Genomic DNA, 16,164 nt, shown 5'->3' with positions numbered 1-16,164 from the left:
TCTTCCCACTAAATCCCTCATTCCCTCCCCAACTCACAACCCTCTCCACTGGGTCCTTCTTTCTCTCCAAATCCTCTGTCCAAGTGTGGCAGCTTTAGACACTGTCTCAACATCTGTCTCAGCTTTCAGGCAAACACTGGGATGATTCAAAGACAAAGTTTCAAAACCAACAATTGGCTCCTCCCCTCATCAGTCTTTTCTTACCTTGAATTTGACAGCCCGCTCACATCATCCTCAGGCTCTTCCCCCAACAACTCGGAGGGAAGGAGAATGTCCCTGTCGACATTATTCACCCAGGTTTTCTTCACTCTGGCTGTTCTGTTCTGATTTGGCTCAACTGAAATATGAACCAACAAAGACAGCAAGGTTATTGCCTCCACAATCCTATAAAAGCTGTTACTGGCCAGTTGCTGATTTGAGCTATAAAGCTAGGCTTCTGGAGCCCAGTTTAGACTACTGCCACTGACCACATCAGGCAAATTCCACCTCCTAGTTCATAGTCTAGTTCCCCCTATTTTGCCTGATTGCCTCTGCTAGAAATTCCACCTTTCATGGTCTTAGAGCACTTAGTTTGTGGTGTGCACATGATATTGCAGGATATCCAAGTTCTAGCTCTGGTCTTACAAGCCATGTGACCTCAAATGACTCACTTCATCTCTCTAGGGCTCAGTATAATCATCTGGAAAATGGGAGTGTTAAAAACACCTGTCACTCCTGCTTTCCATTTTTTCTGTAAGGGCAACAACAGAAGTAAATGCAGCTGACATTTTGCACCTTTTGGTTCATAAAGTATTTCCATACATCACTAGTTTTAATCCTCAAAAAAAAAAAATCCCCACCTCACTGACAAATAGGCAGTTTTTGTTGTCATCCTTCTCTTTCACAGATTATGAAACAGGCAAAGAGAGGTAGAAAGTAATTTGCCCCCAAAGCACACAAGCCAAGACTCATAAACCCATAGATTTGGAAAGTACTTTAGAGGCCATTTAAGGAAGCCAACCCCTCCTGGCAATATGCCTTCCCTCTACATCATCTCAAAGAAGTACTAATCTAGTCTTTCCTTGACATTTCCAAGTGGAGCTGAGGAGAACTAGCAAAACAATTTATATACAAAGACAACATCATCAAAAACAACTTGAAAAATTTAGAACATTGATCAATGCAATCAATAATAAATTCTAAAGAAGGCTGGGAGTGGCTCAGTGGACTGAGTGTCATGCCTAGAGATGGGAGGTCCTGGGTTCAAATTTGACATCAGACACTTCCTAGCTATGTGACCCTGGGTAAGTCAATTAATCCCTATTGTCAAGCCCTTATTGCTTTTCTACCTTGGAACTAAAACCCAGCATGGATTCTAAGGCAAAAGGTAAGAGTTTTAAAAAATACTATTATATGAAACCCTAATGCCAGAGGACTGAAGATGAAGCATGCTAGAAATGAATTACATTCTCCTGACACAGAGATGATGACCTTAAAATGAAAAATGAAATCTATCTTTTTGGGCAGGGCCAATGTTGGAAGACGTTTTGATGGCTGGTGTGTATTTTTTATAAGGCTTTGTTTGGTTTTTTTAAATTGATCAGTTGAAGGAATGGGGAAGGGGTAATAACTTTGTATAAAAACAAATAAATGAGTAGTTTAAGTAAATAAATGAATGAAAGAATGAATGGGTAGACAGACAGACAGATAAAAAGATTGATAGATAGATGGATGGATAGATATATTAAAAGTCCATGGAGGGTTGGGATGGGAAGAAGATATTCTCAAATGATAGGGAATTTAATAGCGCTCTAGGCAGTTCACTTCAATCTGGAAACACCTCTGCTTATTGTTGAGCCAAATTATGGCTTCCCATTGGTCTTAGTTATGTCATCTGAGGCTAAGCAAAATAAAATACATAACTTTTCCACATGATAACTTCAGCTATATGAAGATATGATCTCCACTTTCTTGAGTCTTCGCTTTTCCAGGTTAAGCAATCCTAGTTCTTTTGACTTTTTGTGGTTTTTATTTGTTTTTGAATTGGAATATTCAGTCCCCTCACTATTCCACATACTAACTCCTAGATATGCTCCAGGCTATAAATATCTTTCTTTGAAGGTAGTATAAAAAGGTAGTAAAGTTAATATAAAAAAGTTTTTTTTTAACCCTTACCTTCTATCTTAGAATCAATACTGCATATTGGTTCCAAAATAGAAGAGAGGTAAGGACTAGGCAACAGGAGTCATGTGACTTGCCCAAGATCACACAGTTAGGAAGTGACTGATTTTAGTTTTGAATACAGGACCTCCTTTCTCTGGACCTGGTTCTCAATTCACTGAACCACCTACCTGCTCCCAGATACTATAAATTTTTATTGCAGGCTAAGAGCACATGAATTTTTTAACTCCCCTGCCTTACTGTTGACTTGTATTGAGAATAGAGAGATGCAATGATGAGTCCTCTATCCCTAAAGATCTTCCATGAATTCCCATAGCCACCCTTTCCTACTTTTAAAACCACTTCATGAGATGTTGCTATCCTAGTTTAGGGGTAAACTCTAGGATAATGGTGTGAATTTTAGATTTACTCCACCCTGCTTAGTCTTTAGAATTCTAGCAACCAGTAATGTATACATCCCCACTTAAGGATTAACTATAGGGAAGGATGGCCTATGACCGGCATGTGCTAACAAGTTACAAATCAGAAACAACTGACTGACCCCCTGGGCTGTCCTAAACCAAGTTTAAGCCACCATTGGTACATACATGTGAGACACAGGAAGTGATGTAAAGAACTGCCTATATATTTCATGTCACTTCCTGTGAGAGGCTCTCTCAACTTTTGGTGGCGTTTGGCATGCTTGCAGCTTTGGTGGACTTTGACGGTGGAGTTTACTGGGAGGAGCCAAAGCAAATCTTCTACCCTTTCCCTCTTCTCCTTCTTCTTAATTTTCTTCCTTCTATTGTAAATAAGCCACCATAAAATCCCATACTGACTTGAGTATTTTATTTGGATTGAATTTAAATCCCTGGCAACCATTAAAATAATATCTTCAGTCTCAACCCCTAATTTTATTCCTAACAATGGAAAGTAGCTCTAAATTTAATAATAAGATCATAAATTTAGAGCTGAAATGGTAGAGGAAGTCAAGTCCAACTCTTTCTTCTACTTTTGAAGAAACTGAGGCAGCTTAGGGTCACACAGGTAGACAGTAAGTGTCTGAGGCAGGATTTGAACTCAGATTTTCCTGACTTTGCTCCTGGTCTTCTTTATTCCTTGCCCAACCTCTGATTCAGAGTCAGAGGAGCTGGAATAGCATGCTGGTTCTCCCACGTACTGCCTTTGCGACCATGTGTAATTTATTTCATTTTCCTGGGGCTCAGTTTCCCTATTTGTAAAATGAAGGAGTTGGATCATATGAGACCTAAGTTTCTGCTGGGTCTAAATCTACTATTCCTTATGCAAAGATCTGGTCCCATCATTACTCAAGAATGTTCAGTGGCTCTCTTATCATCTATTGAGTAAAGCTCAAATTCTTTTGACATTCAAGACTACATAATCTAGTCTCAATTTGCCTTTCCAGCTCTCTCCTAGGATTTCTCCACAGTACCCTGTACACTATGGCCAAATGAGCCTGTCCTATGTGTCTCAATTCCTCACACTTTCTGGTCTCTGTCAGGTGTTCACAATATTTCCTGTTCCTAGAATGGCCTGACTTCCCCCCTTTGTCTATTGAATTCCTACTCATTTGTTCAAGTCCAATTACAATGCTCTTCCTTCTGGAAAGCCTTTCCTGATCCTCAAGGAAACAATGACCTCCTTCTTGTATTACATACAGAACTGTACTTGTTTTGGCTTTTTTTTCTTTTTTTTTTAGTTCAGACTTGTGATTTCATTGCTACAAGGAGTTTCCAATAAGGAAACTCCCTTTATCAATACAGATTGCAACATCAGCTGCTTATAATCGTAGGGAGTTACCTGAGACTTTGAGAGATAATAATAATTATTATTATTAATGGGCACATTAACATTTGCAAAGTACTTTCTCTGTGCTATCTCATTTAGCCCTCACAATAATCCATGGCTACAATCAGAAAGATATGAATTTGAGTTCCATCCATTTGAATCAGGAAGAACTGATTCCAAATCCAGTCCCTGATGCTTATTAGCTATGTGACTTAAGTCACTTAACCCTGTTTGCCTCAATTTCCCCTTCTATAAAATGAGCTGGAGAAATAAATAGCAAACTATTCCAGTATCTTTGCCAAGAAAACCCCAAAGCAGGCCACAAATAGTTGGACATGACTGAAGAACAACAAACTCAGATACTAGCTGTGTGACCTTGGGTAAGTCACATGGTACTTAGTTTCTTAAACTGTAAAATGGGAGCAGTTAGACTCAATGGCCTACAAAGTCAGTTCTAACTCTCAAATCTGTGGTCCACAGAGTCTTCCACTATGCTATACTGCATTTTATCATAGAGTATTTAATTCTGGAGTCAGAAGACCTGAGTCTAAAACCAGCTTCTGACACTTACTACCTTTGTGGTGACCTTAAGGAAGTCATTTCGTCTGTAAAATCAGGGAATTGGCTTCAATGATTTCCAAGCCCTAGATCTATCTAGAGCTAGATTTCCAAGCGCTAGATCTGTGATCTTATAAATTGTGAATTCTTTTATATTACAATCATTTGTATACAGGACACCGTTTTCTGTAACAATACATTCCAAGATCTTTTTGCTGAAACTGAAAATTATACATAATAGTTACCCCCATTATTTAATAAGTATTTCTCATACAAATATACAAACTTTACAACTGTTCTTGGGCTTATCAGAGCTACCATCATCACTACTCTTGTACTTTGGGGGCCGTTATTATACTAAATAGCATTAATGAAACAAAGAGAACAACTGCTCTGAAACAGTTATTGCCTAGGACACACAGCTATTAAGTATCTGAGGCCAGATATCAACTCATGCCTTTCGACTCTAGACCAAGGCCACATGCAAATGTGCCACCTAAAATCTTTCTCTTTAGATATACATTTATTTCCATGGTACTTAGCTTTTGCAAAGTTGTGTGTTGTAAGCCAGACCTCTGCACAAAGACTGATGCAGGAGCTAATGTTTGGTGCAAGACAGTGTAATGAGTTGGGGCAGCTATGTGGCTCAGTGAATGGAGTACCAAAGTCTGGAGTCCAGAGAGCCTGGGTTCAAATCTGGATTCAGATAGTTCCTAGCCATCTGACCCTGGGCAAGTCACTTAACCTGGTTTGCCCTAGCCCTTGCTCTTCTATCTTAGAGTTGTTACTAAGGCAGAAGGTAAAGGGTAAAATATATATAGATTACATATATTAAATATTTTATAATAAATAATATTTTTATTTTATTATTTTATATATTAAATCTTATTTATCTTTAAACATATTTTATTTATATCATACATGTATATTTTATATGTATTATTTATATATTATTTTATAATAAATAAATAATATATATATATATATATATCACACTAAAGCTTCTTGGGTGAACTGCCACTTGGCAAAATGGCTCAAATTTATCATGTAATTAAAATGTTTTATTTTAAGTATTTTTCTGCCCTAATTTTTTTCAATTACCAGCCACACATTTCTGAATTCGTGTATGCTGAGTTTTCATAAAATAAGCTCCTACTGTATATGCCAGCTTCCCTAAATTCTAAGATAGAAAGAAGAATGCTTTATTTAAGTTTTTGTTCCCCACAGTGCCTGATATACAGTAAGTATTTAATAAATTTTGAATGAATTGAAGAGTAGGAAAACAAAATAAATATCCACATCTGTAAAAGGAACTCTAATATAAAAGATTCAAAGGAAAGGTCTAAACAGAAGAGGATGAGAGATTGAAGATAATAGAGAAGAAACTGCTAATGGCTTGCCATTAAGAGTAATGAAGCCACACACCTCTTGGGAGCCTTTCATCTAAGGCTTTCAAAATATTTTCCCAATATAATCCCAAAGGAAAACCAAGACTCTGACAAATAGGAGAAAAGTCTGTTCAAGGCTCACCAAACAGCAAAGAGGAGGTACCGTCCCATCATGTACTCTGAGACATTCATTAATGGTTCCTCTGCAGCGTCAGTGACAAGCTCCCATTAATCTCTATGGCAGTCATATGTTTATCCTAATGAGCCAGATCTCATGAGGACGCTGGGGACTGGCTGAAGTTAAAAGCTCAAATCAAGTTCTAAGCCCTGAAGGAAAACAACCAGCAAAATTCTGCTGCAGCCCAAAGTTTGCAGAAATTTTAGACAGACAAGGAAGAGATGTTAGGAATCAAAACACACTTCTCAAGAGAAAGAGCTGAAAGGGAAATAGAGGTCAATTTCTTCCACATCATTCTTTCTAGTTTCTAAACCAGATTCAGCAAAAAGCCCCAGGGCCCAGACTTATCTGTTCAGGTTCTAAAACATCTGGAAAAGAACACTTTAGACTTTGCAAAAGCTAAGCACCATGGAAATATATGAGCTGAGGAGAAAGACTTTAGGTGGCACAGTGCGTACACTCCTTGGTCTGGAGTCAGGAAGACAGGAATTGAAACCTGGCCTCAGATACTTAATAGCTGTGTGACCTAGAGCAAATAACTTGACCTCTGTTTGACTCAGTTTCCTCATCTATAGAATGAGGATAATGATAGTACCTACTTTCCAAGGTTATTATAAAACAAAAATATGATGATATTTGCAAAGCACTTAGCACAGTGCTGGTATATAACAGTAAGCACTATATAAGTGCTAGAGGCAGCAAGGTGGCATATTGGGCAAAGAGTACTGGGCCTGGAGTCAGGAAAATATGAATTCAAATCCAACCTCAGATGTTTAATAGCTGTGTGACGCTGAGCAAGTCATTTAACCCTGTTTGCCTCAGTTTCCTAATCTGTAAAATGAGCTTCAGAAGTGTGAACTTTAGATTACTCCACCCTACTTAGTCTAACAAAAACAGGAATGTCTACAACCATACTTAAGGATTAAGTATTTAGAAAGATGGCCTATGACAGACATGTGCTAGCAAATGAAAAATCAGAAACAACTGACAGACCCCTGGGCTGTCCTAAGTCAAGCTTAAGCTACCATTGGTACATGTGAAACACAGGAAAGTGATGTAAAAACTGTCTATATATTTCACATCACTTCCTCTCTCTGGACTCTTTCCATTGAGAGGTGGCTCTGGCGGCAGCTTGCTGAGTGTTTTGGCATCTTGGCGTGGTGACAGCTATTGTCCAGGGTTGGCAGTGAGTTTTTCTTGATACTATACTGGGAGAAGCTTAGTAGCCTAGTTCAGGTGAGGCATCTTCACTGAGCTCTCTAAAAGTTTAGACTGATTCTTTTCTCCTTTACCTTCCAAACACTATCCTCTTAGAAAAGCCTCGTGGCGGAGGTCTTTGAACTCCCCCTGGCACAGGCAGGGTGGGAGAAATACTACATCCTCTTTCTCTCTCTTCTTCTTAATTCCTTCCCTCTATATTAATTAAAATCACCATAAATTTCCAAACTGACTTGGGTATTTTATTTGGGATTTTCTCTGGCAACCAAATTAATTTAGATTAGGTCATAACCCTAAAATTATCCTTACAGAAGGAATGGCAAACCACTCCAGTGTCTCTGCCAAGAAAACCCCAAATGGTATCACAAAGAATCGAAATGACTGAAACTACTAAACAACATCACAACAACAAAAATGTAAATGCTAGCTATCATCATCATCATTATTTTTAATGATCTGCTTCAACTCTGGAATCTGGAATTCAAATGACTTCAGTTTCAGTTCCAACACTCATTTGCTGTGTGACCATTAAATCAACCAGCATTTAATTCTTTTTTTCTAAATAGTATTTTATTCCCCCCACCCTCCATTACATGTAGAGACAATTTTGGGCATTCTTTTTTTTTACTTTAAAATCAAAATTCTCTCCCTAACTCACACCTTTATTGATTATTCTGATCTAGATTTTATATGTGCAATCAAAGCATTTAATTCTTAAGCTGAGATCATGCAACTTGGTTTAAAATTTTTTTTGATTAACTATTTCAATACAGTTTCCTTTTTTTTTTAATTAAACATTTATTTTCTTTTTTCTTTTTTTTTTACTTTTTAAACATTATTTTATTTGGTTATTTACAAACATTATTCATTGGAAACAATGATCATTATCTTTTCCTTCCCCCGGCCCCCTCCCACCATTTCTCCCATAGCCGGCCCACAATTCCACTGGGTTTCACATGTGTTCTTGGTTCGAACCCATTTCCATGTTGTTGGTATTTGCACTAGAGTGTTCATTTAGAGTCTTTCCTCAGTCATTTCCTCTCAGCCCCTGTAGTCAAGCAGTTGCTTTTCATTGGTGTTTTTACTCCCACAGTTTATCCTCTGCTTGTGGATAGTGTTTTTTAGATCCCTGCAGATTGTTCAGAGACAATGCATTGTCCCTAGTGGAGGAGTCCATTACCTTTGATTGTACCACAGTGTTTCAGTCTCTGTGTACAATGTTTTCCTGGTTCTGCTCCTTTCGCTCTGCATCACTTCCTGGAGGTTGTTCCAGTCTCCATGGAATTCCTCCACTTTATTATTCCTTTTAGCACAATAGTATTCCATCACCAACAATTACCACAATTTGTTCAGCCATTCCCCAATTGAAGGGCATCCCCCCATTTTCCAATTTTTGGCCACCACAAAGAGCGCAACTATGAATATTTTTGTACATGTCTTTTTCCTTATTATCTCTTTGGGGTACAAACCCAGCAGTGCTATGGCTGGATCAAAGGGCAGACAGTCTTTTATCACCCTTTGGGCATAGTTCCAAATTGCCCTCCAGAATGGTTGGAGTGGTTCACAACTCCACCAGCAATGAATTAATGTCTCTACTTTGCCAAATTCCCTCCAGCATTCATTACTTTCCATAGCTGTCATGTTAGCCACTCTGCTAAGTGTGAGGTGATACCTCAGAGTTGTTTTGATTTGCATCTCTCTGATATAAGAGATGTAGAGCACTTTTTCATGTGCTTATTAATAGTTTTGATTTCTTTGGCTGAGAACTGCCTGTTCATGTCCCTTGCCCATTTATCAATTGGAGAATGACTTGATTTTTTGTACAATTGATTTAGTTCTTTGTAAATTTGAGTAATTAAACCTTTGTCTGAGGTTTTTATGAAGATGGCTTACCAATTTGTTGCTTTCCTTCTGATTTTAGTTATATTGGTTTTGTTTGTACAAAAGCTTTTTAATTTGATGTATTCGAAATTATTTATTTTACATTTTGTGACTCTTTCTATGTCTTGCTTGGTTTTAAAGTATTTCCCTTCCCAAAGGTCTGACATGTATACTATTCTGTATTTACCTAATTTACTTATAGTTTCCTTCTTTATGTTCATGTCAGTCACCCATTTTGAATTTATCTTGTTGTAGGGTGTGAGGTGTTGATCTAATCCTAATTTCTCCCACACTGTCTTCTAGTTTTCCCAACTCCCAGTGAATTATCGAATAGTGGATTTTTGACCCAAAAGCTGGGATCTTTGGGTTTATCATATATTGTCTTGCTGAGGTCACTTGCCCCAATTCTATTCCACTGATCCTCCTTTCTGTCTCTTAGCCAGTACCAAATTGTTTTGATGACTGCTGCTTTGTAATATAGTTTGAGATCTGGGACTACAAGGCCCCCTTCCTTTGTATTTTTTTTTTCATTATTTCCCTAGATATCCTTGATCCTTTGTTATTCCAAATGAACTTTGTTATGGTTTTTTTTCTAAATCAGTAAAAAAAATTTTTGGAAATTCTATGGGTATGGCACTAAATAGATAGATAAGTTTGGGTAGGATGGTCATTTTTACTATATTGGCTCGTCCTATCCATGAGCAGTTAATGTTTTTCCAATTGCTCAAGTCTAGTTTTAGTTGTATGGAGAGTGTTTTGTAGTTGTGTTCATATAGTTCCTGTCTTTGTCTCGGGAGATAGATTCCTAGGTATTTTATTTTGTCTAAGGTGATTTCTCTTTCTAGTTTTTGCTGCTGAACTATGTTGGAGATGTATAGAAATGCTGATGACTTATGTGGATTTATTTTGTATCCTGCAACTTTGCTAAAGTTGTTGATTATTTCAATTAGCTTTTTGGTTGAATCTCTAGGATTCTTTAAGTAGACCATCATGTCATCTGTAAAGAGCGATAGCTTAGTCTCCTGCTTGCCTATTTTTTTTGCCTTCAATTTCTTTTTCTTCTCTAATTGCTACTGCTAGTGTTTCTAGTACAATGTCAAATAGTAGAGGTGATAATGGGCATCCTTGTTTCACTCCTGATCTTATTGGGAATGCATCTAGTTTATCCCCATTGCAGATGATATTGGCTGATGGTTTTAGATATATACTGTTTATTATTTTTAGGAACGACCCTCCTATTACTATGCTTTCTAGTGTTTTCAATAGGAATGGATGTTGTATTTTATCAAAGGCTTTTTCTGCATCTATTGAAATAATCATGTGATTTCTGTTGGTTTGCATGTTGATATGGTCGATTATGTGGATGGTTTTCCTAATATTGAACCAGCCCTGCATCCCTGGGATAAATCCTACTTGATCATGGTGGATGACCCTTCTGATCACTTGCTGGAGTCTTTTTGCTAGTATCCTATTTAAGATTTTTGCATCTATATTCATTAGGGAGATTGGTCTATAATTTTCTTTCTCTGTTTTTGATCTGCCTGGTTTTGGAATCAGTACCATGTTTGTGTCATAAAAGGAGTTTGGTAGAATTCCCTCTTTGCTTATTATGTCAAATAGTTTGTAAAGTATTGGGGTTAGCTGTTCTTTGAATGTTTGATAGAATTCACTTGTGAATCCATCAGGCCCTGGGGATTTTTTCTTAGGGAGTTCTTTGATGACCTGTTGGATTTCATTTTCTGATATGGGATTATTTAAGAATTCTATTTCTTTGGGGGCAGCTGGGTAGCTCAGTGGATTGAGAGCCAGGCCTAGAGATGGAAGGTCTTAGGTTCAAATCTGGCCTCAGACCCTTCCCAGCTGTGTGACCCTAGGCAAGTCACTTGACCCCTATTGCCTAGCCCTTACCACTCTTCTGCCTTGAAGCCAATACACAGCCAAGGAAGGTAAGGGTTTATTTTTAAAAAAAAAAGAATTCTATTTCTTCTTCTGTTAGTCTAGGCAGTTTGTATTTTTGTATATATTCATCCATATCGCCTAGATCGCTGTATTTATTGCCATATAATTGGGCAAAGTAATTTTTAATGATTGCCTTGATTTCCTCTTCATTGGAGGTGATGTCCCCCTTTTCATCTCTGATGCTGTTAATTTGCTTTTCTTCTTTCCTTTTTTTAATTAGATTGACCAGTACTTTGTCTATTTTGTTTGTTTTTTCAAAGTACCAGCTTCTTGTCTTATTTATTAAATCAATAGTTCTATCACTTTCGATTTTATTAATTTCTCCCTTAATTTTTAGGATTTCTAGTTTGGTTTTCTGCTGGGGGTTTTTAATTTGATCGCTTTTGAGTTTTTTATTTGCATTTCCAATTGATTGATTTCTGCTCTCCCTAGTTTGTTAATATATGCACTCAGGGATATGAATTTACCTCTGATTACCGCTTTGGCTGCATCCCAAAAGGTTTGAAAGGATGTCTCGCCATTGTCATTTTTCTTGATGAAATTATTGTTTCTGTGATTTCTTCTCTAACTAAATGATTTTTGAGTATCATATTGTTTAATTTCCTATTAGTTTTTGATTTGGTTTTCCATGTACCGTTACAGATCATTATTTTTATTGCCTTGTGATCTGAAAAGGCTGCATTTATTATTTCTGCTTTTCTGCATTTGTATGCCATGTTTCTGTGACCTAGTGTATGGTCAATCTTTGTGAATGTGCCATGTGGTGCTGAGAAGAAGGTGTATTCCTTTTTGTCCCTATTTATTTTTCTCCATATGTCTATTAACTCTAATTTTTCTAAGATTTCATTCACTTCTTTTACCTCTTTCTTATTTATTTTTTTATTTATCTAAATTTGATAATGGTTGGTTCAAATCTCCCACTAATATTGTTTTACTGTCTATTTCTTCCTTCAATTCTCCTAGTTTCTCCATTAGAAATTTGGGTGCTATATTATTTGGTGCATACATGTTGATTAGTGATATTTCCTCATTATCTAAAGTCCCTTTTAACAAAATATAATTAGCTTCCCTATCCCTTTTAATCAGGTCTATTTGTGCTTTGGCTTTATCAGATATCATGATTGCAACTCCTGCCTTCTTTCTATCAGTTGAGGCCCAGAAGGTCTTACTCCATCCTTTAATTCTGACCTTGTGGGTGTCTACCCGCCTCATGTGTGTTTCTTGAAGACAACATATGGTAGGGTTTTGGATTCTAACCTATTCTGCGATTTGTCTACGTTTTATGGGTGAGTTCATCCCATTCACGTTCAAAGTTATGATTGTGACTTGTGAATTCTCTGGCATTTTGATATCCTTCCCTAATTCTAACCTTTCTTCTTTAGCTCTAACCTTTTAATCCAGTGATTTACTTTAAATCATTCCCCCTTGTCCCCTCCCTTGATATGTTTCCCTTTCTAGCCCCTCCCTTTTTGTTCCCTCCCACTCCCCCTCTCCTTCCCTCCCCCCTCCCCCCCTTGGTTTTCCCTTCTCCCTACCCTTGTTGGGTAAGATAGAATTCAAGATCCCAATGGATCTGGATGTTTTTCCCTCTCAGAGTTGATTTCCCTGAGAATAAGATTTAAGTAAAAACTCTCTTCCTCTCCTTCTTATAGGAGTTTTCTTCCCCTCCCCTTCCCATGTGAATCTTTGCGTGAGAAAGATTATTCTATTTGATTTTTCTTTTCCCCCTATTTACACATTACATTTCCATATATTAATATATATAGATTGCTATAAATGTAGTCCTTATAGAAGAGAGTTTGAATAAATGAAAAGAGCCTGGTTTTCCTTTTCAATTTGGTCAAATCAGTTTTGTAGTTGCGTGAAATTCTTTTGCATTAATTCCCACTTTTCCTGCCAGAAGGCTTCCATCTTTTTGTTCATTTTCGATTCAAATTCTTCAAAAGTTTGTGGAGAGTTTCCATTTCCTTTGGAAGGTTTTGGCGCATTTGCTTGTGTTTCCTCTTCTATCTCCTCTGTATTTTGTATTTTTCCTCCACAAAATGTGTCCAAAGTTGCCCCCTTCTTGTTTTTCCTGTTGTTTTGAGGCTTTTTTGCTTCTGTGCTGTTTGCCATCTCTATCTGAGTGAGGGGGGCTGGCTCTTCTGTTATCTGTCTGGTGTTCAGTGGCTTTAGCCCCAGGCAAATTGTCTGTCTTCCCCAGGAAGCCCAGAATTGCTGGTGTTTCTGTGTTTTGGTGTTACTACCCTCCTAAGTTCCCTCCCCATGCTTCTCTGTTGCCTTACTTCTATGCTCTGTGCCTGGCTTGACACTCTCAGATGTCCAGTTTCCTTTTTAATCCTATTTTATGCACTTAAAAAACATTATTCTGAGAATAGATCCACCAGTCTGCCAAAGGGATTCATTACAAACCCAAACAAGTTAAGAATTCCTGACTTCTTCTGTGCAAGGCACTGAGGATACAGAGACAAAAAAAAACAACTCCTGCCCTCAAGGAGCTGACATTCTACTGGGGAAGCAACATGTACCTATTTAAATATATATATATATATATATATATATATATGAAATATATACAAAATAAATATTAGGTAGTGGTAATATGATTAAAAAGAAGAGGATCAATGCTAGAAAAGGCAGAGCAACAGTTCTGAGAATACTCTGTGGAGTATAGGGAGTGAGGGATAAAAGTCAAGGGTGACTCCAAGATAAAAACCTCAGTGACCAGAAGGTTGGTGGCACCTTTAAAAAGAAATTGGAAGGGGGCAGCTAAGTGGCTCAATAGATAGAGAGTCAGACTTAGAGATGGGAGGTCCTGGAGTCAAATCTGGCCTCAGACACTTCCTAGTTGTGTGATCCTGGACAAGTCACTTAACTCCCATTGCCTAGCCCTTACCAATCTTCTGCCTTGGAACCAATACTTAGTATTGATTCTAAGATGAAAAGTAAAGGCTTAAAAAATAGGAAAATAGTAAAGAAGAATGGGTTTTATTTTGGGCAGGGGAGATAACATTGTTTTGGACAGGTTGACCTTGGCATGCCAGTGCATCATCTAGGAAGAGATAGCCAAAAGGCAATGGATATATGACTGGACTTTAGTCCAGGAGAGAAAATAAAGCTAGATAAATAGATCTGGGAATCACTGCATATATATAATTGAATTACTAAAAGCTGATGAAATCTACTGAATGAGTGTGGAGGAGGTAGACAGAGCCAAGTCTATGGGAATGTTCATGAATTCTGAATGGGAAGTGGATGATAATAAAGTACAGGAGACAGATGGAATTAGACCAGTAGAAGGAGAACCACAAGAGATTAATATCAAAGTAACTAAAGGAGGAGAAAGTGTCTAAGGGGTGAGAGTGGGAGGTAAACAGTCCCCAAAACTGCAGAAAAGTCAATTAGAAGACCAAGATGATCCCTGGCTTTAGCAATTAAAGAATTATTAATAGCTTTAGAACAACTAAAAGATGAGGTGAGAAACTAGGATGCTAGAGGCTGAGGAGAGAATGCAGACGAGGAAATGGAAGCAATAAGGAGATACAACTCTTTCTAGGAGACCCAATATAGATTGATATTGGAAAAGCAGTCAGCTTGAAGAAGTTCTCTAAGACTGGAGGAGACCTAAGCAGTGATGGAGGAGACAAGCTGCTTTACTAATATACATGAGAAAAAAAGGAAACTAAACCATTTTGTGGATTACAAGGCTTCTAGCCTCCCTTAGGATCTCTTTAAGTTTCCAGTTTATGGTTTGAATGAAAAACAAAAAATAGCAAAATGGAGAGCAGCAGACATCCCCCATTTCTGAAACATTCTAGCTGTGTCTCTGGGTCTGTCCTTCCCTCCTTCCTCTCTTCATTCCCTCCTTTTCAATCAATTGTATTTTTATTTTGTTAAATATTTCCCAATTTGATTTTTAATGTGTTTTTTCCAGTTATATGTAGAAACAGTTTTTACAATTGGGGTTTATTTTGACAATTATTTTTTGACATTTAAAAATTCTCATTTTCTCCCCATCCCCAGCAGTAAATAGTCTATTATAGGTTATATCTGGGTCTTTTCTTTTTCTTTCTTTTTTAAATTTTCTTAAACCCTTATCTTCCATCTTAGAAACAATACTGTGTATTGATTCTAAGGCATAAGAGTGGTAAGGACTAGGCAATGGGGGTTCAGTGACTTGCCCAGGGTCACACAGCTAGGAAGCATCTGAGGTCGGATTTGAATCTAGGACCTCCTATCTCTAGGCCTGGCTCTCAATCCACCAAGCCACTCAGCTACCCCTATGGGCCTTTTCTTATCCATAAAAAGACGAGGTTGAATTCAATGACCTCTTAGTTCTCTTCCAACTCTAACTATGATTCTTGACCTTTTAACCTCTATAAATTAGTTTACTTATCTGTACAATTAAGGGGTTAGAGTGAATGACTTCTTAAGTCCCTTTAAATCTATGATGCTATGACACAAAAGCAAGGGTTCTTCCAGGGTTCACAGACTCTAAAAAGGTCTATGGATAGATTTGGGGGAAGGAGTCTACTTGTTTTAAAAATATTTTGATAGGGGGCAGCTGGGTGGCTCAGTGGATTGAGAGCCAGGCCTAGAGATGGGAGGTCCTAGGTTCAAATCTGGCCTTAGACACTTCCCAGCTGTGTGACCCTGGGCAAGTCACTTGACCCCCATTGCCTAGCCCTTACCACTCTTCTTCTGCCTTGGAACCAATACACAGTATTGACTCCAAGACGGAAGGTAAGGGTTTTAAAAAAAATATATTTTGATAACTTTTATCTCAATGTAAATGGTTTCCCTCATAATATTATGTCATCTCTTTTATGCATTTAAAAACATGATTTGGAGAGGTCCCTAGGCTTCACCAGACTGACTGCCAAAAGGGATCCATGACCTAAAAAAGAAAGTAAAGAACCCTTGTAGTAGAGGACAGCGTCAGTAGATTATAGATTGAAAATTCTCCTCTGAGTTATGAAGACACATCATTTTGCTTTTTGACCTACTTTTTTCTTCCCTGCTTAGAATAAATGC

General features: G+C 37.7%; 1 protein-coding gene across 12 annotated transcripts in view; it reads right to left on the bottom strand.

Annotated features, from left to right (window-relative positions):
- The window catches only part of SYTL2 (synaptotagmin like 2), a 195,614-nt gene that overhangs the window by 64,220 nt on the left and 115,230 nt on the right, over window positions 1–16,164 (bottom strand). For all 12 annotated transcript variants that reach the window (XM_056794903.1, XM_056794901.1, XM_007490861.3 and 9 more), the window contains one exon: window positions 205–337. In XM_056794903.1, coding sequence (XP_056650881.1) covers window positions 205–337 — 133 coding nt within the window. The remainder of the gene's footprint in view (window positions 1–204; window positions 338–16,164) is intronic.

The sequence above is a fragment of the Monodelphis domestica genome, chromosome 4, assembly GCF_027887165.1.
Source record: "Monodelphis domestica isolate mMonDom1 chromosome 4, mMonDom1.pri, whole genome shotgun sequence".
Lineage (NCBI taxonomy): Eukaryota > Metazoa > Chordata > Mammalia > Didelphimorphia > Didelphidae > Monodelphis > Monodelphis domestica.
The sequence above is the reverse complement of the archived record's forward strand: the minus strand, read 5'-3'. Positions and strand labels throughout refer to the sequence as shown.